Source organism: Anastrepha ludens, chromosome 3 (assembly GCF_028408465.1).
Source record: "Anastrepha ludens isolate Willacy chromosome 3, idAnaLude1.1, whole genome shotgun sequence".
NCBI classification, from domain to species: domain Eukaryota; kingdom Metazoa; phylum Arthropoda; class Insecta; order Diptera; family Tephritidae; genus Anastrepha; species Anastrepha ludens.
The window spans coordinates 46,203,002-46,229,504 of record NC_071499.1 but is presented as its reverse complement, the minus strand read 5'-3'; the positions used below and the strand labels follow the sequence as shown (position 1 = coordinate 46,229,504).

The following is a 26,503-nucleotide window of genomic DNA, read 5'->3' as shown; positions in this document are numbered from 1 at the left end:
TGTAAAGCAAACCTATAATGCCCCAAGAGGTATGGCCAAACTTCCTTACGTATCTCGTGTTGCACGCCGCCGAAGTACACCAAACGGAAGACCTCCATGTCGCTGGTTACAACACCATCTACTTGGAGTTCCGCCCACTTCTCCTTGGTTAGTCCCTGCTCATCAGCGGACACTGGTTTGGAATTAAAAGAAGATTTATACAGGAATGTTATTTTATAAGACACCAATTAGAACTGCATTAGTTTTCTTACAGTCTGGCGTAATGCGTCCATTAACCAAACCAGATAGATGTGTTCGCACTGTGGACAAGTGGCGACAATAAGCTAACCAGCCATAAAATGCGCGCGATATTATTTGTCGACGCATCGTCGAGCAAACCAGTTCTATGCTTGCAGTTTGACTTGCTTGAATCTGTGAAGAGGAAAATAGAAATTTAAATTCTAATTACATTTCTACATATACATATATATATACATGGTTTGATTGAAAAGTAATGAGCCTTCCCGCGCGGAGCGTCTGCCAAGCGATCAACCGAATCGGCTGGCAGGAGAAAATGATCGTTGAACCTTCCCCTTCCACTAGAAACCGGTCCCAGTTCGCTGGCAACAGCGGTGCAGTCAACATCGCTCCGCGCGTGAAAGCTGTTTTAAAAGTGTGTTAGGATTTTGCAGTGGCGAAAATGCCGCGATCGTTGGAGCAACTTTACTCGATCAAATTTTGCGTAAAGCTAAACAGTTTGGCAGTTTGCCAAGGCGTGCCTGCTATTAGAATTAATTTATGTTTCTTGCACGAAGATTCGGCCCTACGCACTTCCGAATGGCAGGCACGCCCCAACCCATGACACAAAATCTCAACTAAATCTCGTGAAATATTCTCGACTTCACTTACCAATGGCGAATCACCGCCACTCTGTTCCATGGATAGACTTTTACTGGAACAGTCACTACTACCAGTGGTCGAACAACTGCTCAAGTGTTTGCGTCGAGGGCTTGTGCGGCCCAACTCCAGAATGGGATGTGTTGCCACTATGAAACGACATGCGACAAATTCATTAATTGGTCTTCACTAAGCGAGCTAAAACTTACAAAACTCCTCATGTTGGCTTTTGCTCACCACACGGAAGACATAATCGATTGGTGTTTCATCGGTGGATTCCATCACAGAAGGTAATATGCGGCGGCGTACACTCTTTGGCCAAGGAAACATTTTCTCCATGCCACGTTGCGACCAAAGCGGCGGGTCTAGCTGGCCATGCGGCAGCAAACCAGTTTCCAAACAACTTAGAAAAGCTTGCATATGGCCACCTTCAGGAAAGTGTATAGGTGGTTGTTGTACGCCATCTTGTCCCACCAAAATTATGGTGCCTCCAGTATCTTCACCACGATTCTGATGGCAATGCACATATACAATCTCATCAACATTGATATTGAGCGCATAAGTCCAATAGAAACTTTTGTCGGTGCCATCGGCTTCATTATAGCCATTCATCAGTTGATTAGGCGTCCATTTAATGGTAAGAAATTGGACAGTTTGATGAAGACTCAAGTAACCCGGCATTGGTTCATTGACATCTTTCTGCGTAGCATAAGAAAAAGAGAATTAAAATTGTTGGGCTGCAAGTAGAAGTGAGAACTACACCACGACTCACCGGTAGGACTAAGACATTATTTTTTCCATATAAAAGTGTGGTTTTAGAGTTCTGATGCAACGACTCAACATAATCTTTGGCGACACTGGCCGGTGAACTCGCTTTGTACGAGCCACTGCTTGTATCCTCCGAGCTGGTATGCAAGCTGCGTTTGAAGTTGATAATGGGACGATGTACAATTGGAGGTGTACGATTGCCGGAGCTAATACGATGACGTTGAACCTGAGCGGTAAAATGGAAATGCTTCAGTATTTATTAACAGTAAATCATCATAAGGAGCACTCACAAGTTCATCAGCATGTGGATCTGACCAATAGTGATCTGCCGTCTTGGCGCGCGTAAACTCTAACGCACACGGTCCGACTAAGAGCGAACTGAGTATGGAACCATAGTCTGGATCGGCGACCAGCGCATCACGATCATAGAAGTTATTGGCATTCTTAACCAAATACTCAATAATTTTGGAAAGGCGACGCTCGTACAAAGCCAAGCGTATCCATAAATATCTGCCAAAGAAAACATATTACACGGCTAAATATATTTTACATTTGTCAATTTGAAAGATTTTTAAAGTTCTCAATCTGTAAACTGTGCGTAATTACAAATTTCTCTACTCACTTCACTACCACAGTTGTACAGCCGCTAGTTGTCGACGACATCGTATTGATTGTCGTCACCGAATTACTACTGCCCTTACTGAGTAATTTCGGCTTGATAATACTGTCACTGCTGGAAGAAGACCGTTTACCGGTGACGGTGTGCGTCTCATTAACCATTTCGATTTCCAACAAGCAACGATTTATATAATCGGCTTCTGGACATGTTCTGGCGATCTTTTCTATTAACGCCGTCGTTGAAGAAGTTTTGAAGAGGCCCAAAGCGCGTCGTCGCAAGCCATGGCTAAGGCAAGCCTCAACCGCTGCGCAAAGTGATGTCACCGAACTGCTTTCCTCGTGTATATACTTTTTGGTAACGGCCTCTTCCATAAGCTGCTTGACTTCTTTCTTTACGGCGGCGATTAGGCGCTCCTTCAGCTCAATATCTTAAGGTATAGGAGAGATAAAAGAATAATTAACTTTGATATAAAGAATAGCTAAAAATATTAGTATTAGTACAGCATTCGAGTTTATTAGCATAGAAATCTGGTTGGAAATGGTATCCTGTAAAACAGAGCTTGGAAAAAGGGAAAACTTAAAAACGATGGATGGTAGAACAACGAGCTGTATAAGTCAGCTAATTATATTCGGGGAAACTCGAACTATTGGATTGTTAACTGAGAAGCCTCATTCCAAAAAAAAATATGTTATCTAAGCTCCTTCGTTTGAATTACAGGAGTTAGAAAGGCTAAGTAATGAATAGAATAGAATAGTACAATAGAAATGGATGGATATTCTCGCAGGGTATAGCTCGATTTAGAGCGTAAAATCGGCACGGGCATCTGCAGACTGCAATAGGATCAGTCCAGGAGAAAATCAAACTTAAAACACACCTGACTTATGTTTTAGCTACTAATGAATCAGTATTAGTTCAAAGTACAGTTTGTGTTAGAAAAAAATGACCGCGATTATTCATGAAGTATAAAAGATATATATTTAAAATTTATTTACATGAAAGTATGTTCAAAACTACGAGTCGCAATTACTCAATGAGCCGTGTAGTCTTCTTCGTTGTCGAGTATAGCCTGGCATCTTCTTCATGCTTTGAGCCAGCTTTTCTGCGTAGCTCGTCGACAAACAGGAATAGATTTTTCGAACTTGCCGCACGAGTTGCTTTAAATCATGGACTGGCCTTCCATCAAGATGCGTTTTCATAGTTCCTCACACATTTTCAATGGGGTTGGCTGGCGTCTTAATGTGTATTTCTGATAGCAGTGGTTTTGATGATGTGGGACGGTAGGATAAGTTCCCCTGCTTCAGTAGACGTTCGATGGTGTTGATACTCACAACTATTCCCTTTTTAGCAAGAACTGAACATGCTTAGCGCAAAGGGCCCCGCTAAAAAGTTGGACGATCACTTTATCCTAATTTTTTGTCATCACTCGCTTCAAGACGCGTTCGGAGAAGTCATCAACATTAAACCACATCACAACAAAATTTTTTGATTTGTTAATTACTTTATCTTGGAGTTACAAGAAAAAAAACGGTTCTTTTCTTCTGACAGCGACTGTAACTACAGGTAGGTTCAGAAAATTTGTGAATTTCAAAGGGTTTGACAACAGGGTGGGTTTTATAAAAAAGGGAAAACCTTATTAGAGGGAAAGGAATGTTTTTTGGAAAGCAGAAATGAAAAAGACATTGAGGCTATGCAGAAAGCAGACTTTATTCAAAGAAATATACGAGAGTTTCCTTTTTATATTTTGCCCCTTTGCGACCCGATGAGCTGTAATCCGATATCTTTATCGGGAACTTTGGTATTTTGTAGAATAAATTTACATGGATATTTGTACGGCTCCTGTCCGGCTTGGGACGACAGAGAAGGCATGGACGACGATCCAACGATCGTTTAGGAGACGTAGTTGAAAATAAATAAAATGTGGTGCTGCCAGAGGCTCAATTGTGGTCAAACTCTAAAAATGAGCCCCGCAAACACTGTTTTTGCATTTTCACGGTTGACTCCATAACCGAGCACGGTTCCGGCTCTGGTGTCTACGTGCAATCCAGCGGGACAAAACTACACTTTACTCTTGGAATATACGCATCTGTGTTTCAAGAAGCAATGGACTTCTTTATGGAAAGCAGATGGATAGTCAGATCTGTACATGTACGCAGCGACAGCAAAGCTACGCCCATGGCCTTAGACAGCCCTCCAACCACTTCAAGGGACTTTTCAGTCCGTGTATTAAGTCCATATTTTGGGGGGGATGAAAAAGAGCAAATAGAGCTCGTTAGCGAAAATTTATATGTAAGGTTTTTTTTTTGTCGGGACAAACTAACAAGTACAGCACTCAGACAACATTAAGTCCGTGCTACTGTACTCAAATTCCCTTTTTAGTTAGATCTTGTGGTGCCAAGGAGACAAGGTGGCCGCTTTTTAACACATCAGTGCCAAAGACCTCAAACCTGATTCGAACGAAGGCTAGACAGTCGCACAGAAAGTGGTCCGCCGTCTCATCCTCCTCTCCACATGCTGAGCAGAGTGCATTGTCTGAGATGCCTACCTTTTCCATGTGCTTCGCCCATAGAAAGTGGCCCGTCATCAGTCCAACCAGCTGCCTACAGTCCCTTCTGCTTAATGATAGGAGAACCTGCGACAGTCGGTCGAACATGACAGGTAACATCAGTTTTGTCTATCTGCAGCCTCTCACAGTCTGCCAAGCTCGCTTGTGCGTTGAAGTAACCCGTTTGCTTAATGGCTGCAGAAAGGAGTGGCAGAACGGGCTCCGGCCTCCGGGCTAAAGAAATTGGCTTCAGAGCCCATCCTAGCTAAAAGTCAAAGGTCTCGTTACCCGCGATACCCACGTGTCCCGGGGCGCATGTTGGCATCAGGATATTATGTCTACCGAAGACGAATCGTGTTTCACCAATACAATGCGAACTCTCAGAGAGAGTTTAAAGATCGAAATAAGTGGTAATATGCCTTACAACCCTGATTGTCATCTGGAGATTTCGTTTTGTTCTCGAGCAACAAAAATAAATCAAATGCGAGGTCAACGTTTTGCAACGCCTGAAGAAACTGTTGAAGCCTTTGAAGAGCTATTTTTGGCGGTATCCAGTTCTGAGTCGCAAAATTGCTTTGAAAATTGATTGAAGCGAATGCAGAAATGTGCTGACTTCCAAGGATAGAATTTTGAATAATACTCACACCTCCTCTATGATATTAATATGGTTATCAAACGAAAAAGATGCATCCAGTAGCTAAATTTTTTTTTTACTTTTTACCACGTTAAATCCTGTGGAATAAATACATGTTGAAGGTATTTATTTGTATTAATTCACGTGTACCTCAACTTCATTCTGCTCCCTATTTAAAAAAAAATGTAAGTTGAATTTTCCTCCCATAAAATAAAATATACGCACTGGACACCTCTGTTCACGTGCTTCCCTTAAAAACACTTGAGTGCTTTAAGAAATTAAAATTCATGGGAAAGTAAGAATAGCTGCAGCATTACTAAATAAAATCTATAATTTCACGTGCACATGAAATTTTTCTTAAATAAAAACAAAAAGAGGTTGACTTTTGTCGCACCATTTTCTAAGTGGTAAAAACCGTTCCCTGAAGGCAAAGAAAGTATTGCAAAAATGTGGCCTCCAATCAGTTGAGAACATCCATTGAAAGAGGATGTTAAGAAAACCAAAGATTTAGTGCTGTTGGACCTTGTTGATACTCGCATTGTTGAATGGTCCATTTGGGTCAAACTCGCAGATTTGTGGCAAAGCAATGATTTATTTTTCCAACACAATAATGCGCCGCCTCATTGTTGCTGGTCATTTAGGCAAAAACTCAGGAATCAGTACCACTCCTTAATGGGCTAACCTTACGCAAGTTCTACGCCCGTTTATATGAGTTGTATATGCGACCTTTTTGTGCTTTGAGAGTTATAAAGCAATTATGTGGAGAATCGCTGCCCGTTACAACGATCGATTGATTCACCCCAACCATAATCACATTGTCAATGTCACTAATACAACGCCAGTTCTTACTTCAATGTCAGCGCATTTAATGCTCAACTAAACGCAAATGTCAATCTTAATCCATATTCGGTAATGAACAGCAATTAATCTTCAAAAAAACAACAACAAAAAACGCTTAAACCACCAAACTGGCATTTCGCTCATTGAACGAATAAACCGAGGACAGCTGAGTGACTGACAGGATTTATGTATATGTATGTACTAATTGCGAGTTTAGATTGCATGTATATGTGTGTGTGTGAGTATGTGTGGTTACATAAACTGCTGTAAAGTGAGTTCGAAATCCGCTTCCAATCATTATCTCATCAGTGCTTATGAATTCGTGCTATGTACTTCACGAGAGGTATTAAACTCAAATGTGCACATGCATACGAGGGTGGCTAAAGAAATCCACATATTGTATTTGAAGAATCAACTTTCAAAGAAATTCAATCTAGTATTTTGACTTATCTGTCAAAAACTTTTGTTGTGAAGGATACGAAAATTTCTGAAAAAATTCGAAAAAGTGAATTTCGCGTTTTCATTGCACGGATAAAAATTCATGCAACCTCAAAAAGTTTAAGAATTATTATGAAAACTCTTCCCCATCGTTTGGTAAAATTTATTCAGTCAAGGCGAGGAAAGGTGTGAAAACTTGAAAAGCTACAGATTTAACACATAATCAGTATATGTATATAAATATTTGGAAATAAAAAAGCGATTCACTCACAATCGCGTGACAACTTAAAAAGAGTGTTTGGCGATGTTCGACTGAGTTTTTGTGCGTTTTCGTAACCGTGTACGAAATGTGAATTCATCGCATTATACCAGAAATCGAGGAACAATCGGGACAGTGGACTTTTTATGTTGAATCAATAGCAAATAAGGTCGAGATGGAGCTGTGAACCAATAAGATTATGAAGAGAGTCGTTTGGGATATGCGCCGTAACATTCACGACGCTTACCTTGAAGAGAAAACGATCACCCACGCATATTATGCAGAGCTTTTCGATCAATTCGAAAAAGAAAAAGAAAAAGATAAAGAAAAAGAAAAAGAAAAAGAAAAAGAAAAAGAAAAAGAAAAAGAAAAAGAAAAAGAAAAAGAAAAAAAAAAGAAAAAGAAAAAGAAAAAGCAAAAGAAGAAGAAAAATAAAAAGGAAAAGAAATTTTCTAATAGCGGTCGTCCGTCGGTAGACAATCGCAAACCACCGATCGTATTTCTACCGTGAAAAAGGTACTCATAAAAATATTACATTATTATATAAAAATTTACATTAAAATTGCAAATGGAACAACATCAGCACGCACGCCACAAATAGGAGGAGGAGCTCGGCCAAACACCCAAAAAAGGTGTAAGCGCCAATTGTATTTAAATTGGATCGATTCGACGACAATTTAAAGTAAAAACAGCTGCGTTTGGAGAGGAAAAAGTTTAGTTTCCACCAAGGCGGCACACAAACCTTGCATGACGGGACATGGCCCAAAGCAACTATTTATTTCCTGTTTCCAAATATGCAAAAATGGTTTAACTGTGGGAAATGTTTAACAAATTAATGATCCCCCGATAAAGCAAATGTCTATTTTGAAGGTTTCGAGAAATCGTGTTACTTGGAGGGCATCAAAAAATCGCAAACGCATTAGATAGAGAGCACGGAGGTGAGAAAATAATGAATAGTATTTTTTTTTTTGTTGAATAGCGTATTGCTTATTTAAATTTTCAAGGAGTTATTGAATATGCTCGTATGTATTTTATATAAAGGAATGTATAGTGCCAAAGCACCCCCATATCGATAATGTTTCACCACAAATTGGACGGGATTTATTCATATCTCCTTCTTTTTCTTCTTGATTGGTGCGATAACCGCTTAAGCGGTTTTAGCCGAACTTACTAGGCACGCCAGTTGTGCCATTCTTCTGCAGAAGCTTTCTCTCAAACACTTCAAAAGACACTTCATCAGATGTTTTTATCGTCCACGCTTCTGCGCCATACGTTACGGAGCGCATGATGAGAGCCCTTACAGTGTTAGTTTTGTTCGTCGAGAGAGGACTTGACTACTCAATTTCCTACTTAGTCCAAGGTCGCACTTGTAGGCAAGAGAGATTCTTCGTTGAATTTAAAGGTTCGCATTGTGTTCGGCGTTAATGCTGGTTCCTAAGTAAACGAACTATCTTACAACCTCGAAATCATATCTGTCAACAGTGAGGTCAGTGCCGATGGGACACCAAAAAACTATGGCACCTCACTGTATAACAAAAACCATATAAAACTTCAACTTTTATACGAAAATTAGAAATATTCCACAAACTTTTCATCACAACGCCACGGTTTTTAATTAGTTTTTCTAAAAATATTCCTAAAATAAATTGCAAGTTTGAAGTTGGTACAAAACCCGATTGAGTTTTTAAAATATTTCCCCTGACGGTGTTGCGTAAATATTGTTGTGGAAAAATAGTCAAAGCTGGTCAAATTTTTGAGGTGCTATCGTATGTCACAGACTGTCTATGCAATATTTTTATGGCCGGATGAATAAACGTTTTGCCATAGGAGCTTAAAGTTCGTTTTCCCAATCCACAGGCAAGAATATCGTGCAGCTGAGTCATCAACCCAGAAATCCACATTTTTAGTATGCACTGATCCATGAACTGATTGGAACTCATCAGTGCGTGCAGCTTAAAACGTCGAGGAATAAAAAAGCGAGACGAACGGCTAGAAGGCTCGTGAAAAGATAATTGGCGTTTATCAACTCAACTTTCGCATAACTTTAAAAAATAATTTTGAGCAATAACACCACCAGCATTTCAAAAGCAATTTAAAATTTGTATGTACTTTAAGATGGAACACTCTGTGTATGTGTGTAGGTATGCATACAAATACATTTACAGGGATTGCAATTATCATGGCTCTTACTACCCACGTACAAATGTAACATCGGCGTCAGGTGATGATAACAAATGGAAAATCAATGCCAACAATTAAGTTAAAAGAAAAACACATTAAAGTCGAACATATTTTATCGTCAACGAGTGACAGTGAGCGACGGGAGGCGACTCTGTTAGTTTTCTCAAATGCAAACATTGATTTAGCAGCTATATGTATGTATGTCTGTGTGTATGTATGTGTAAAGTAAAGGTATACTATAAATATACAGATGTAAGTAATTGCTTTCACTTGTACTAATTAGAGAGATTGGTTTTAATTAAAAAAAAACATACAGCGGGATCTGAATGGGCAAAAGCCGGTATGTGCGTTTCGCTTATACAACAGTTTTCTCGCCTACGGAGAGGTAGGAGAGTTTGTTCTCAATTTTAGTTACAGGGGAAATACAGAGTATGTAAATACAATTTTAATTTTATTTGAATGCAAATTTTGTCATTCTACGATAAAAGAAATGCCATACAAATAGAAAATGGTGGTGTATTTTGACTAGAGAAGTTAAAATTAAAGATAGACTGTAAAAACACGTTGCTTTTTGGAAGAGGTATTACGAAAAACTGCTGTCTTCAAAATCATCGCAGTCCAACCAGTCACGGTCATGTGAATGCGTACGTCAGTTAGTTAAAGGTGATATCCCGACCACCTGCTTCGATCTAAGCGAAATTGTTAAAAGCTATTGAGGCGCTAAAAGCTAACAAGATGCCAGAGCTAGACAATATCCGTCCAGAATCCTCACTAGGAGATATGTGAAACTGAGAAAAAATACCCAGTGAGCTAGAAGAAGGCTTTTATCGAAAAAGGGAAAACTATCTGAGTGTAAAAATGGGAGAGATATTACGTTGCTGAATATCATGAATGAAATCATAGCTCTTATAATGAACAAAAGACTATACGAAGCCCTGCTGTGTGGCCTAAGGGAAGAACAAGCCGGATTTCGGCCACGGCGCTCTTGCGTCGACCAAATTAACACCTTAAGCGGGATCGTAGAGCAGTCTGTTGAGTGGCGCACAGCACTAAGCGCCTGTTTTATCGACTTTGAAAACGCCTTACACTCTCAACCAATGTGCGATCTGGAAAGTCCTCGTCTTTAAAGGGCGACCCCAAAAATAATCAATCTCATAAAATAATTACACACAGATGCCACTTGCAGAGTGAGATTTGAAAACATCCTGAACAGACAGAAGGAAGAAGGAAGGGATGCGTGCTATGCCCGCTCCTATTCCACTTGGTAATGGGCCTAGTAATGCGTCAAACATCCGTGGCTAACCGAGGTATATCCTGGCAGCTGGGCGGCTACCTGAAGACTTTAACTACGCCGACGGAATATGTCTACTGTAGCACAAATACTCACATATACAGTCAAAGATCGCAGCGGTAAGCGAATGTGCAGCGAAAGAGAGCTTGAAAATCAACATTGCGAAGACAACGGTATTGTGCGTCAACACTGCCGGTTCCCAAAACTTTCATATAAACGGCACTAAATTCGAAGTAGTAGATGAGTTCTGCTATCTCGCAAGCGTCATCAACAAAAATAGGGACTCAGCAGCTGACATTCGCAGTCGAATATCGAAGGGTCGCGCTCTGTTTGGTATTCCAGGTATTTATCAACCGCAGCCTTCAGGAATTTGTGCGCGTGTTCTGACTTGATAACATCACTAATACCGACCGCTGGGCATTAACGAAGCAGATACCCGTTCATCTTGAAAAAGGACAGCGAAAGTGTAAATGAATCGGTCACACACTGCGAAAGCCATATGAAGATATCACAAAAGCAGCCCCAGACTGGAACCCTCAGTAGGAGCTGGGCCCAGGTCATCTAACACATGAAGGCGACTAGTGCTACAAGCAGGTCGCACTTGGCGAGAAATCAAGTTCTTAGGTTTAAATAAATATAATTTTAACTTGTTTATTGAGGCCCTTTGTGCCACCTGATAACTGCACCAAAATACAGGTATATTTATACATATATATAGGAACACTTCCATTTGTACTATTGTATAATTTTTGATCGCCTCGGTTGCTCGTGCAGGGCCATCATATCAACCCAAACGATCATACCAAATCAATGAGGGAGCTTAATGTTTCTGAGGTTCTTATCGGTCGAGTTGTTCATGATGATCTCCGGTATAAGTTCAACGTTATTTGTAGAAGAAAGTTTATGTAGGAGCAAATACGAGAACAGCGAGTTATCCGATCAAAACGTCTTCTAAACAAAATTAAACACCCCGAAGAGACTGATATTTTATGGTTTTTCCTGATGGAAAAAATGTTGACCAAAACGAAAAGACCAACCGCAGAAATTATAGATGGATATGATTCAATTCAATATCGGCAGGCTTATCTCCCACCCTGTCAGAAATCAAAATAGATTAACGAAACGCAAGACTGGACTTTTCGAGGTCCTATGCTCCCGAGAGGAGAGAACAAGGGAAACAAAAAAAAAATGTTTCAATCCTGAAGACTACAATGAGTACCGTTATTGTTAATATGAATTAGGAACATTTGGTTCGTGCATTCAATCGTTTGTGCACCCGGATCGAAGAGGTTATTGCAGCTAATGGAAATTTTATTGAATGATTTTCTAGATATGTAATAACATAATGTTGTGTAAAAAACTCGTTTTTGTTCGAAATAAAAGTGAATTAGTTTTACTCCAAAGTTGATATTTGACTCCAAACTCCATTGGAAGCTAGTATAGCCTTCTCCTCCTGCTAATCTATGTTCGGCAAAAAAATGGAGACTCAAGACACAGGTCGTGCTGTGGATGTACAACGCAGTGGTTTTGCCAATTTTAACGTATGGATGCCAGGTTTGGTGGGATGCTCTTCGGAAAGGTTACATATCAGGGAGCAAAGGACTGCATGCATTGGCATCACCGGAGCATATAAAACTTGCCCCAGTGCTGCCCTGAATGTCGTTTTGCACTTACTTCCCATCGAATTTTACGTTATTTCCATTACAGCTCAAAGTGCAATCAGGTTAAAGGAGGTTGGCCTCTGAAGGCAATTTCTCAAGGGACATGGTAGCATTTTCGAGCAGTATACACCGTATTTCTCCGAACTTCGAACAGATCTCTCTATCCGCAAACGAGAGTTTGAGGGTCGTGCTAGAGCAATCTTTCCAAATAGGCAGAATTGGATCGAGGGGAAAATCTTGCACCTCTGTTTTCACTGACGGTTCCCAGGTAGAATTGGGAGTCGGAGGAGGGGTTTTCTCTAAATCAGCCAATTTATCTATATCCTTTAAGCTGCCTAATGCTGGTGTTTGTTTTTCAAGCAGAAGTCTTTGCGTTCCTGCAGGCATGCAAATGCTTAGCATCAAGGCTGTGACAATGCCATGGTGCAGAACGAAACTAGTCAGCTCCTGTAAGGAAGAAATTAGGTAAAATTTCTCTGATCGGGGTTCCAGGACATAGGAATATAGAGGTAAATGAAATTGCTGATGAGCTTGCCAGGAAGGGGACTGATTTGGCCTCAGCGGTCTCCTACCGGGTCATCGGCAGCCCCCTAACTGTTGTTAAAGGGGAATTATTGTACAAGTTATTTCTCAGGAAAGCGCAGAACAGATGGAACTCCATTTCTTCATGTGCTATTTCGAAAACTCTTTGGCCCCAGTACAATATACGGAGCACACTGAAAGACCTTTGGACTCCTCGCCATTCAATTCCTAAACTCGTAGCTGTGTTTACCGGTCACTGAACGAGCGGCACACATTTAACCCCCATTGCAGAAGCTGTAGGAAGCTTTCAAAGAAGGAGACTGTTGAGCATTTTCTCTGTAAATGTTCGGATGATTAAAGTCACTGGGTGCTCCTTTCTTCGACAGCCTGGTGCAGTGCACCAACCTAAATCCCATCAATCTTCTTTGTTACGTCAACAGCTTCGGTTGGCTGCAGATGTCTGCCTGTTGGACGTCTCATAATAGTATCAAAACAGCGCTTAGTGCTACTTGGGGAGTGCCAGACTGGCACTTTAACCATTTCACCCACCTACCTACTCTCAAGTTGTCCTCAAGTACCGTACGAAACCCGTATATTAAAAGGTTGGTAAGATTTTTGGGTTCATGAACTTAACTAAATAAATAAATAAACATTTGCCTTCAATTTCTGAGAATTCTCCTTAGACTAGGGCTGGTAATGTTAAGTTACTGAAGTCTTTAGCGTATTAATATTTTTGGTAGATAGTTTTTAAGGAAAATTTAGTTTTAAATTTATGGTGTAAATGAGCTTTTATTACATGCCGAGGAACGAGCGCTGCTAGAAACCCCTTTCGATGTCCAGTGTCTCCACTCCAAAGATCAATAGCAGGACTTAAAACCAGTTACTAGAGCCAGCATGCAGGCGCTCCGTATTTACTATTCACTTACTACTCCAATACACGAAAGTACGAGTATTTACCCACACACACACATGTATATAAATGTAGTTTTGCGTTATGCCCAACATAAACACATATACATACGCATGTGTGCCTTTACACGTACGACTACATATCCAGAATTCACCTTGACTTTCAGTATGCGATGCTATTAAACTACCTTGAATTTTAACCTAACCCAAGCAAAAACAAAATAAGGTCGCACAGTCGCTATCAGCAAGCGTTCAAATGGAGATAAACACCCACCAATACATAAATACATGTAAAATAGTATATACGACTTTCTGTGGTACATGCGCACCATGCAGCCAAGAAGAGGGGGTTGGGGAGAGCGAGTTAAGGTGGCTGTTAAACATAATTCAACCAGTTATCTTACCTCACCCCAAAGGATTGTACAACAGCAAAGCAGTCCTTACCAAATCAGGCGAAACCACGGGTCAAGTGAATGTGGCTAAGGTTTATATGCGCATATATACAAACACGCATACACACACATACATATAAGTACATATGTAGATGTGTAAAAGACTTAAATCTTCAACCCATAAACAAAAACGCAAAAAGTGGAAAGTGGAAATAAAAAACTGCGAAATACAACCTGATAAACAGTGATTGCGTAAAAGACCTCACCAACGGCCATCGACCGTTGACGAAGTTTGTAGTTAGTTAATAGCCAATTAATACTTTCCCAATGCTTATATGCACCTCGCCTCCTTTTAGATTATAGATAGGGGCACACACTCCAACCCATTCATTCTACGACTACCTTGAAAAACCGCTCCCATTCCAAACGCCCTGGCCGTGGCGGAGACTCAACAGCTGATATTGGCTGCAGCAAGTGTGGCAGACTGTATGTCATTACGTGACTCTCACCCAGTTGTTTATATTTTGTTACTTCCTAAGTTCGAACTTTCATCATTCGTTTCACACGAGCTTTCGTGATTTTGTCGCCTTGCTGTGTTGCTTGTAATCGTACATATATTTTTACACATAAACATCTGTACTTGTTCGTGCTGCTTAATTTTCTACTACTCAATTTCTATATAATTCTAACTACTACACCAGGGCCGACAACTACTAAACACGCACATATTTGTGTGTATACATTTAACTATAAATTACTTTCATATGTTGACCAGTTTTCACTATTTATTTATTTCGTTTTTAATTTGAATCATTCTTTTGTAAAAATACAGTTCATCGGGTGGGTCATATAGCGTTTGCTTTTTGAATCGCCTATTTTTTTGAGAATGGTAACACAAATGACATGTCAAATTAGTTCATAATTTACTTAAAGGTTTGACATTTACGAAGTGGGACGCTATACGCTTGAACAAAATTGGGAAATATTAAAAACCTTCTTCTTCTTTTCTGATTTTCACATCGATGGCTACGTCAATAAGCAAAATTGTCGGATTTGGGGCTCAGAATATCCACACGTTACTGGAGAGAAGCAAATGCATCCATAACGAGTCACTGTTTGGTGCGGTTTTTGGTCAGGCGGCGTCATCGGGCCATTTTTTTTTTGAAAATGAGCGAGGAGCCGCGGTTACAGTAAATGGCGAGCGTTACCGTGACATGCTCAACGAGTTTTTGTTTCCAAAAATTGAAGAGGGTGACATGGACGACATTTGGTTTCAACAGGACGGTGCCACTTGTCACACAGCTAAGGAAACGATGGCTCTTTTGCGCGAAAAATTTGATGGCCGAATATTCTCACGTCGCGGCGATGTCAATTCGCCCCCAAGATCATGTGATTTGACACCGTTGGACTTCTTTCTTTGGAGTTATTTGAAAGAAAAGGTGTATGTCGATAAGCCAGCAACAATACAAGAGCTAAAGGATGGGATAATTCGGCACATTAACGGCATAGAACCTCAATTATGCCTCAATTTGGACCATCGGATGGAGGTGTGCCGCCGACGCCGCGGCGGCCGTTTGGCCGATATTTTGTTCCGTACGTAATTGAGCCATACCAATATTATCATAATAAAGAGAAATGACAATAATTTTCTAAAAAAATTATATTTTATTCAAAATCAACACCGGCCCTTGAAACTTAACCTCCCTTTATAATATCTTAGATGTATATGGGTCAGTGAAGAGCGATGCGTGACGTCTAACAAAAGCGAACATAGCAAGAGAATTGGAAAGGGCATAATTTAGGTGCGTGATAAAATTAAGCTTTGAATCAAAAAAAACCCCTAAATCTTTTATCACATCAGACGAAGCAGGATATGTATACTTGATATGATAGGAGGTAGAAACGGGGTTTTGAAACTTAGAAAATGAGATTTTGTGACATTTTTCAATATTAAGAAATAGACGATTCATAAAGCACCAGGAAAATAAATTATTCAACTCAGACTGTAGGACGGCTGAATAACTAGAATTTCTTATTTCAGCGTACACTTTTAGATCATCAGCATAGAGAAGAAAATTAGCGAAGGAAAAACACGAACAAATATCATTAATAAACAAAACAAATAACAAAGGTCCCAAAATATGTACTACCCTGAGGTACACCAGAGGTAGCAATATACTGTTTCGAAGAAACTCCATCGATAACTACAGTGATGCATTTCTTTATTAAATAGGACCGAATCCAATCAAGGAAAGTAGAATAAAAACCGAGGCAAGCCAATTTAGTTACTAAAATCGTATGGGAGATTTTATCAAAGGCTTTAGAGAGTTTGGAAACCATTCTGGAAGCCTGCGTGGCAATCATCAGAAAAAACGGATAAGTTAGATAACGTAGATCTTGCAGCTACAAAACCATGCTGTCGAGGACTAATTAGATGTTTAACGCTAAAATACAACTTGTCTTTAACAACGCATTCAAAATTATTATTATAATTTACAATATCGCTTTTATTACCGCTTTTGAAAGTAGGAGTGACTGAATTCAGTTTCCAATCATCGATAAATATTCCTTCAGCCAAGGATTTGTTAAAAATTAGTTTAAGAGGTTGCACCAAAAAGCGACAATTTTTAAGCAAAGTTACAGAAAGTCCGTCTACATCCGAATGAGCAGAGTTTTTAATCTTTAACAATCCAAGAAATTATGGCGAATGCCCGCCAAATGTACTTCCTGAATATCTTCATCAGACACGAAGTTAGATGAAAAGAAATCGGCAAATAAATATGCTGCATCACTGACAGAGCAGGCAGTTACGTCCCTATAAAAACAGAATTAGGAATAGAAGAGGCTTTTTTAATCGATTTAATATATAGCCTCAAAAATTCTTCGGATTATTTTTTATATTAAGCTCAAATTTGTGAATGAATTCCTTATACAAAGACTTATTTAAAGTACGAAACTTATTCCTGTGGAGGATAAAAAAATCATAATAGCGGGTTTCGTTAGTTAACTTGAACTTCTTAAAAAACTTATTTCTCAAATTTTTATGATGTTTAAGTTCTTTCGTGCCCCAAGGAATCTTATAATTTACACGCTTAAAAATTGGAACATGTTGAGAACACGGTGGCGGATCCAAGGGGTGGAAATAGGAGACATTTCTGGTGCGTGCAGTCGGCTACATCGAATTATAAGACGTTATCACGTCAAAACAACGTTCCGAACTTCATAACGTCCACACAACGGATCTCAAAATCACCATTCGCGAATCCGATGGATTATTCTCTTTGGCCGATTTTGGAGAGCAAGGCCCGAACTAAAACATTCACCAGCCTCAAGGCGCTGAAAAAGCCATTGTCCGCGAGTGGACCAAAATGCCTGCAAGTCACATTCGGGCAGCTTGCGATTCACTTTTGGACCGTATCAAGGCCATAGTCAAGGCAAAAGGTGGTCATATCGAGTAAAATTAAATTGATTCTTAATTTTGTCTTATTTTCACACATTTTTTACTTTGAATTGAATAAAAATAATTTTCCAAACTAAATTTTGATCTTTTTAATTTTACATTTTTGTATTGACTACAGAGTTGTAATTCTTCACTTGAACTCTTCACGGAGCAATACTAGTAGGACCCCTGTGCATATGTATGTGTGTGTGTTTGCGACCGCGATTTGTTTATGACATGCAAGCAGTATGGCTCACAAAAATGTCCAACATTCCCAAATGAAATAAATCTGTAGATCCATGCATTTGTGCAACAACATCAAAACGCACACCACAAACGCGAAATGAAACCTTTTAAAGACGGCATATGCGCCAGTGTGTTGCTTATGTACACATATACATACATGGATAAATACATACTTACATATATGCGTAGGTAAATGTCTATAGATTTTGGATGAGAGAATGTCTTCCATTTTAACAATTTTCAGAAGAAATAAATTTAATAAAATTCTTTACCATTTTTAATTGATTTTAAAATTTAAATGAAACTTTAAAGTTAAATTTAATTAAACGTTAAGGGGACAGATATCTGTAAAATTTCGCAAACAAAATTTTTTTTGTTTTTTCATAAAATGTTAATATAATCCTTTAAGAATATGTCAAAAAATTTGTAGAACGTATATTTAAGTATTTCTTATATTATAATAGATCGTCAACCGTGACGACTCTATTCTTTGCCTTCGAGCGCTGGGAGAGGTATAGTTACGTTGTACGAGTATTCAAACTTTAGACGCGTTTTGCTCAAAACTATATTTTTTGAATTGGCGTTATCGTGTAAACTCGAAAAGTTATTGACCGATTTCCCTGAAATTTTACACACATCTTTTTTATGATATTACTTTCTATGTGAATTTACAAGTTTTTGAATATTTTTCGAAAAAATAATTTTTTGGCAGCAAAAATAGTACGAAAATTCGCCCCAAAATTCATTTTTTTTAAGCATTTTATTCCGCGTTTGTTTTTTTTCATATAGAAATTATGACATTAATAAACAAAAAAATTTTTATTTAGTTTTTTGTATTCAGGTCACTGACGCCGATGCTACAATGCCCGCCGATTGAGTAGCCCCGCTGCTACCTTCCGGGAAGAATTGAGTGTACACCCGCCATTTTAAATGATTGAAATAAAAAATAAAAATTTTATATTATTTTAATGTATAAATAACCAATTTTAAAAAGAATATATTGACTTTTCCATTTTAAATAATTTTAATGAAAATCAAGAAAATTATGGCTGTTTACAGGTATCTGTCCCCTTACCACTCATTTTTAATTTTTATTTAACTTTAATTTGATTAACTTCAACTATGAATTCTATTGATTGGGAATTCTTATGCCGCCTAGTAATTAACAGCTCTACCATCAGGGAATCCTAAATCGAAACTTGTTTGCCGAAAAGTAGAAAGATTTGTAGTAAATTTTTAATTCAAAGGATATTTAAGACTACTAACAATTACACTTCTACTTTTAAGTCAAAATGGTCTAATTTTTTCCATATTTAGTGAATTTATTCTGTACTAATTTTCTTAAAAAAAAAATACTCAATAAACGTTGTTTTAACAAAGACATTTATTACGCAGCTGCTCTATGTAAAGATGTATATCTTGATAAAGATATAACTTTTATGGAAGTCGAAAAAACCATTGAAAATGCTAAAATACTGTCTAATCTGATTGATTGATTGGCCACCAGGAGACAACATCCACCATAGGTAATGGTTTTGCCGCTGTATTCGACCGTTTTCATCGATCCTGGCCTTAAGATAAATGCGAAATATTATCGGAAAAATATTCTGGAGGTTGCTTTGTAGTCGTGGGCAGACAAGCATTTCGATGGCTGACTATGGACGTTTCAACAGGACTCGGCACCGTCTCACAAAGCGCGAGTGAACCAAGAATGGCTAAAAAACAACGTTCCGAACTTCATAACGTACACATAATGGCTCTCAAACCATTGAAAATGCTAAAATACTCTATAATCTGAGAGTACCGGGAATGTTTAAATAAAACAAAACAGAGTTAAATTTCAGGCAAATTTATTTTATCTCCTTCAAAATATGACCTGTCTACAGCAACACACATGTGCCAACGCTTAATCCAGTCCTCTATGCACCTCTGGTAGGCCGAGGAAGGTATGGCCTTCAGCTCCTTCGTCTCATTCGCTTTGATTCCCTCTATCGACTGAAATCTCCTTTCACGAAGTGGTAACTACAACTTGGGAAACAAAGAGAAGTCGCACGAGGCCATATCAGGTGAATACGGTGCTTGCACGATGGTATTTACTTGGTATGTGACCAAATAATCGAGCACAATTTGGGCTCGGTGCGATACGCGTTATCATCATGCAAAATCCAATAATTGTTTGTCCAAATTTCCAGCCGGCCAGGCAGATACTAATGATCCGATGGCGCTAAAAAGTGGCAGATGTATGTCTTACAGTCTCACCAACATAAGAAAAAAAGGGCCGGTTCTCACGTGCGCGGTTCGTTTAAATTATGCATACCCGGATCATAGGGTAAATAAAGCGCCAGTAGAAGATAGAATTCCTTATTATGAAAAACAACGCCCTCACAGAATTCCAAGCCGGCTTTAGAAGAAAATATTCAACTGTAGATAAAATTTAAAATCTTGCGTCTATTGAACATTTAAAGTTTCATGAAAATCAAAAAGTCGACGCATATTTTGTTGGTTTCAAGGCAGAGAACAAAGCTTAGAGAGAATGAATTTACGTTCTCTGGGCGGCGTTTGACAGGGTGCCGAGGAGACCGTTGATTTATAAACTTCGACAGCTGGGATTATCTAGCAAAATAACGAACCTGATAGAAAATATCTACGAGAATACTAGATCTGCGGGAAAAGAAGTATTCGACTATTTTGAAACCTGCACTGGTGTGAAGAAAAGATGTCTGTTGTCACCATTATTGTTCACACCTTTTTTGGGTGTTTGGCCGAGCTCCTCCTCCTATTTGTGGTGTGCGCCTTGATGTTGTTTCACAAATGGAGGGTCCTACAGTTTGAAGCCGACTCCGAACGGCAGATATTTTTTATGAGGAGCAAAATATCGGCCAAATATATTAACTGCCGCGGCCTCGGCGGCACACCTCCATCCTATGGTCCGAATTTTCAATGACGCTGAGGTATAATTGTGCTGTTAATGTGCCGAATTATCTCATCCTTTAGCTCTTGAATTGTTGCTGGCTTATCGACGTATACCTTTTCTTTCAAATAACCCCAAAGAAAGAAGTCCAACGGTGTCATGGACGTTTAAGTGTGGTTCATATTCAACATCGGCCCTTGAAATTTAACCGCCCTTTACAATTGCAACAAACTCCCACACAAACTAACACAAGGCATCTTAAGTAAACATGTGTTTTGGCTTAAGCATCTGAATGACATGAGAATGGAGTTCGATCTGAAGATTGAAGACAACAATACCGCTACAAATCGGCAAGATCGCTCTGTGTGCAACTTCTTACCAAAATGAAAGTGAAAGATCTCAATATGGCGAGGCAAAAAGCACAGTCAAGCACGACGCGAATTTATAAACATTTAGACTACTCAAAAGGGGAATCATATATAAAAGAATATATGCGACTTGCTAACATTACAACAATTTTCAGAGCTAGATGTAGTTTACTAAAGCTAAATACAACCACGTATGGAAATACCCAGAAAATTTGCACTCTCTGCACTTTAAACGAGGAAGAAGATATGCAGCATTCTTAGAAAGACGTTCGGTACTGCGGACCGCAGGTCTCACCCATGCAGACACCTGCTGGAGCCTGAGCCACCTCCCAGGCATGTCAGGAGACACTTCCTCAATTACGCGGTCGAGTCCCAGGACAAAACAGACCGAAAGCTACTGGGTGGGATAGTGCACAGAAAGACCATCAACGACATTCATCGGGAGACCCTTACCTCCTTCTTAAGCTCCCGACCCCCGAATGCCGTCATCGGAGTCCAACCACCACTCATAGCAGACTAGCTCCAACTTCCCGTTAGATGAGCTAGACGAAGACGACCGGTGATTACACCACACTGACAGGGCAAAGTTACTGCTCCAACAACAACAACAAGATGTCCGGTGCTGAAGGAAATCAGAGCAAGATACCTTAACGCAGCGAAGCTAAATTAAGCAGAAATAATAGGTATATATAATGGCCTCAATTCGAAAAGACTAGCTTGTTTTCCTCTCATCAGCCTCTCGCTCTAAAGAATTTCTTATTGCAGAGTTTAATTTTTGATTAATTTTAGAGCTGTGTCCGTTACATTGTTATTGGCACAAATTTATTATTACTTTCTTTATGTATTTATATATTTAAATGAATTTTTGCACAAAATATTGAAATGCAAGGAATTAAGGAATTACTACTACTACTACGTTGTTTAAACCGTTATTAAAACAGTAGAGAACAGTTGAGGACAGTATTCGTAAACAAAGAACTTGCTGAGGATACAAAAACTGATGTTGCTGTTCTGATTTGTTGTAATAAAGCATGTGTGTTTGTTGTTTCGTCTGCATAACTAAAATCAACCCAACCGAAAATGGCTGCCGGAAGACGAGACAGTAAGCCCTAACCAACATACATACATGCATATGTAGCATATAAGCATACAAATATGTGCATATGCTTGTATGTATGTATGTATGTATACTTATACATACACAAATGTACATATGTAAGTACACTGCACTGCACTTCCTTGATTTTTTACGCTAAATCCTTTTCGTTTCTGCGCAAATTCTTCTTACTCTCAAATTCCCACTTACCACCTGAATCGCCACCGCCAAGCCCGCCTCCCCCGCCGCCGCCACTGCCACTGAACGTATGCAGCATATTCATGTGTATGAAAATTTTTACGAATTCTCCAAACGCTTCTGTGGCTACAAATGAATGCTGCTCGGGTGCTGCCTTTGATTTTCGTTTGTCCTTTTTGCCCTAAACAATATTTTAATACTTCATTTTCTGCAATACTTCCTTAGGTATTTTTTCTTCCTTCGCTACTGCTACTTAATTTTTAGTTATCGGCGTATAATTATCAAAAGACGTTAGGAAAAAAAGTTCGTTGTTCGTTTTACTTTTAACCGAGATTGTTATCAATTCGTTTTTTCATGCGCTTTTCATTCGTTTCAACATATTTCGGCAGCATTCGCATTCAACGATTCCTTTTTTCTCTGTTGTTAATACTTTTTCAACTTCCTCTTCTCATTTCCTCTCGTTGCATTCACATTCGTGTATTTTAATTTTTATAAATGTATTGAAGTTACTTTTCCAATTCTTATTATTATAAAAAATTTTTGTTCCTCTCTTCACATTTTTATGTATTTGAAGTGTGTTTTTGTATATCCACAATATTTCGATTTATCACAGCTTTCTTCTTTGGCTTCGTTAATGCTGTCACTATTGTTTCTGTTCTTTGTATATAGATGTGTGAAAAAATGCCAGACCGAAGCCAAGAAAATAAACCGTTGATGGTGAAACCCTTTTTGGTCGACAAGCAACGTTTGAATGAGCATTTTACTGACGGTTAGACATTTGGTGTGTGTTACTTTCGTAGCAACATTGTGTGCATAGGGTTGCTTGCGTGATATTTATTAAATTTATTAAATGGAAACTAGAATTATATATATAATATTTTCTATTTCCATGGTGTGTAATGGTTTGTAAACTATTAATTTTACGGTACATTAATTTGTGTTATCTTACTAGCCTCAAACAAAAATCATGGAATATTTTTAGGCGTTTGTAACATTTACTAAACGTATCGAATTTACTAAACATACCGCCTAATGTTGCCAGACTTTGTAAAAAATCGATGGATTTCAAATTAAATTTTCTTAGTATTTTAGAGTTGATGCACAGTGGTGCTCACACTCACCAACGTAAACGTACGTCCGTATCAGCTGACACGATGAAACTAATGAGAGCCCCATATAAATGAATTCTCACCACCGTTCCGTTTCGTAATATCGTAGATGGTTCTTTCATCGTGTCCACTGATACGGGGGCATGGGCGTAGGGGCGTACTTCTACTTTAGTGAGTGTGAGCACCATAAGTGGAAATTAGTACTACTATTTTATATAATTAAGACAATGGATTATCTACGACAATGGAATCGTCAGCTTTCGATTCACCATTTCTCTTAGTTCGTTAGAGAATTTCGCCTCTCGCCACACGAAGAATTCGTATGTGAAAGTAACACAATTTAACCTAAAATTATTTTTGAGAAATGTCAAAACAAAAATAAAGCAATGCTATCAAGTCATATGCAACGTTAGGTTCAAAGGAAATCTTTGGTTTTGTTCACTTTTCGGAGCAAATGTTTAGTCAGATTGGAGTCGATATTTAATTATTTTAAGCCCATTATTAATGCAGCATTTGTTTCAGCTACATGAATACTCGTACCATAGTAATTCTTGGAGCACCACGGCTAGAAGAACTTGTAAAGTTACATCTGATATAATCTTGAAGGAAGCAGGTGGAATTTTCTTGGCTAAATCACCTCACTAAAGATGGTTTGTTAAAGCCCACTCCAGTAATGATGAAAATCGGAGAAGGGTCGACCGGTGTAGGTAAACGCCGGACACAAACCGTGGCAACAACGCGCACTACTCCGAGCGTTTATCACCCGCACTAACGCAGCGATTTCAGACCGCAGCAACGGCACAAACTACCTCAAGGCAATACCAATAAATCCAACGCCGGAATGGATAGCACTTTATAGTACGCACAAGCACTAGTTAAGAAACGGAAATAAGCGCCAAAAAGTAGGCACCAATAAAAACGCCAAAAAAATTGGGGCCAAAAAACGCCCTAAACAGTAGGCACCAAGGAAATATAACGCCAAAAAGTAGGCACCAAAAATTATATTTCATATAAGTGTGCACCAACAAGCAAACTCCAAAAAGCAGGCAGTGTTACTTCTCCCTAGAAACCACATTGAAAAACTCAGAAAAATAGCCTAAAGTGTATCTAAGATATATATAAGGTATAGTTCTCTCTCTCCTTTTTATCTACGTTATATCTTTTTTCTCTCTCGCGGAACGAAAATGCCCAAAACGTTGCATGACCTTGAAATTTTACTCTCCATTCTCACTCATCCATCAACGCCTAAGAAGTTTCACTTAAAAAATTCCCGAAACACATAAATTACGTAGTTCACCAGTTTTGTGAATTGGATTTGATAACGATATTTGAAAGAGTTTGTCAGTTTAGCTTGAATGTGAAAATTTCTTGTTTTGCATGACAATTTTCACTGAGACTCTAATCACTTCATTTTAAATCGCATAGGTTTTTTTTATTTAAATGAATTAAAAAATACTGAATAATATTTTTTATATTTACATATCTTATTAATTTGAAGCGCTTAATTTAAGTAAACATAAGTAAAAATCTAAGGATCGCATAACGTCACAGTAATCTGCTACTTTTCGTTTCTTTTTTCTTACTCTTAATTTGTCGTAACTTGTGTTTTTCGACCAGAAGTATATTCACGGCGTATAGAATACGGAAGGTTGCGCCTTTTTTTGTAAAACAAATTGCGCATTTTCTCATTATTTTATTTATTTATAAAAAGCCTTCTGAATTTATATGTATTACAAATGAATATTTGAATGTAAATAATATGTTTCGTCATTTAATTTTGTGCTGACATCTGAATTTACACAGCCAAGAAAAAGCAATTGCTGGTCAACTGCTACCATCTTTAATAGATTCGTCTTGCTGAAATCAAAACAATACAAACAAAATAGGGAAAAATTAAATTCTTGTCAAAATTCAGAGAATGGCTTGGTAATATTGTGATTTGTGACATTTAGACCAAACAAACCAATGAAATCGAAAAATAATGTAACTGTTTTTTAATGGCGCCACCTTAGATACTCATTTCGCCTTGGATACCACCTTTAATAGATTCGCCTTGATTCTTGAGGTAAGCAACAGCCAAGGCGAATTTGTTACAGGTGACAGCAAACACATATAAATAAAACCAAGGTGGATTTAATAAGGTGACAGCATTCACCCAGCTGAATTTTTCGCCGTAGGTATGGCTTACGTCAAAATGATATGCTTTGTTTGTATGTATTGGTATGTTTACATTCGTATGTTTACATTTGCTTGCTGATTTTGACATGATGCTTGCACCAAACGCAACAACAAATACATGTAGGGTTTTACTTATATGTGTTTGCTGTCACCTGTAATAAATTCGCCTTGAGTAAAACCCTACATGTATTTGTTGTTGCGTTTGGTGCAAGCATCATGTCAAAATCAGCAAGCAAATGTAAACATACGAATGTAAACATACCAATACATACAAACCAAGGCGAATTTATTACAGGTGACAGCAAACACATATAAGTAAAACCCTACATGTATTTGTTGTTGCGTTTGGTGCAAGCATCATGTCAAAATCAGCAAGCAAATGTAAACATACGAATGTAAACCTACCAATACATACAAACAAAGCATATCATTTTGACGTAAGCCATACCTACGGCGAAAAATTCAGCTGGGTGAATGCTGTCACCTTATTAAATCCACCTTGATACAAACAAAGCATATCATTTTGACGTAAGCCATACCTACGGCGAAAAATTCAGCTGGGTGAATGCTGTCACCTTATTAAATCCACCTTGGCAACAGCTGCCAATGCAAATCCATATAAGGTGATAGCTGTAAAATAGCTACCCTGAATTGATCTGTGTTTTTTTTATTGTTTTGTTTCTTTCTTTATATTACGAGTAATTTGCCATTTAAACCATCATACGGCAATACCAAGGCGGATTTAATAAGGTGACAGCATTCACCCAGCTGAATTTTTCGCCGTAGGTATGGCCTACGTCAAAATGATATGCTTTGTATGTATTGGTATGTTTACATTCGTATGTTTACATTTGCTTGCTGATTTTGACATGATGCTTGCACCAAACGCAACAACAAGTACATGTAGGGTTTTACTTATATGTGTTTGCTGCCACCTGTAATAAATTCGCCTTGGGCAATACCAAATATATGTATAGTAAATCCCGTTTTTATTCTGGTGACTTATCCTTATATAAATTCGCCTTA

The 26,503-nt window shown here is 38.6% G+C and overlaps 1 protein-coding gene across 1 annotated transcript in view; it reads right to left on the bottom strand.

Annotated features, from left to right (window-relative positions):
- Window positions 1-22,965, bottom strand: part of LOC128857882 (small G protein signaling modulator 2) — a 35,818-nt gene extending 12,853 nt beyond the window's left edge. Inside the window, exons 1-8 of the mRNA XM_054093690.1 lie at window positions 22,203-22,965; window positions 2,267-2,690; window positions 1,935-2,154; window positions 1,649-1,870; window positions 1,086-1,575; window positions 889-1,025; window positions 252-411; window positions 13-172 (exon numbers count right to left, since the gene is read on the bottom strand). Of these exons, the coding sequence (XP_053949665.1) occupies window positions 13-172; window positions 252-411; window positions 889-1,025; window positions 1,086-1,575; window positions 1,649-1,870; window positions 1,935-2,154; window positions 2,267-2,690; window positions 22,203-22,275 (1,886 nt within the window). The 5' untranslated portion in view covers window positions 22,276-22,965. The remainder of the gene's footprint in view (window positions 1-12; window positions 173-251; window positions 412-888; window positions 1,026-1,085; window positions 1,576-1,648; window positions 1,871-1,934; window positions 2,155-2,266; window positions 2,691-22,202) is intronic.
- Between the last annotated feature and the right edge of the window lie 3,538 nt (window positions 22,966-26,503).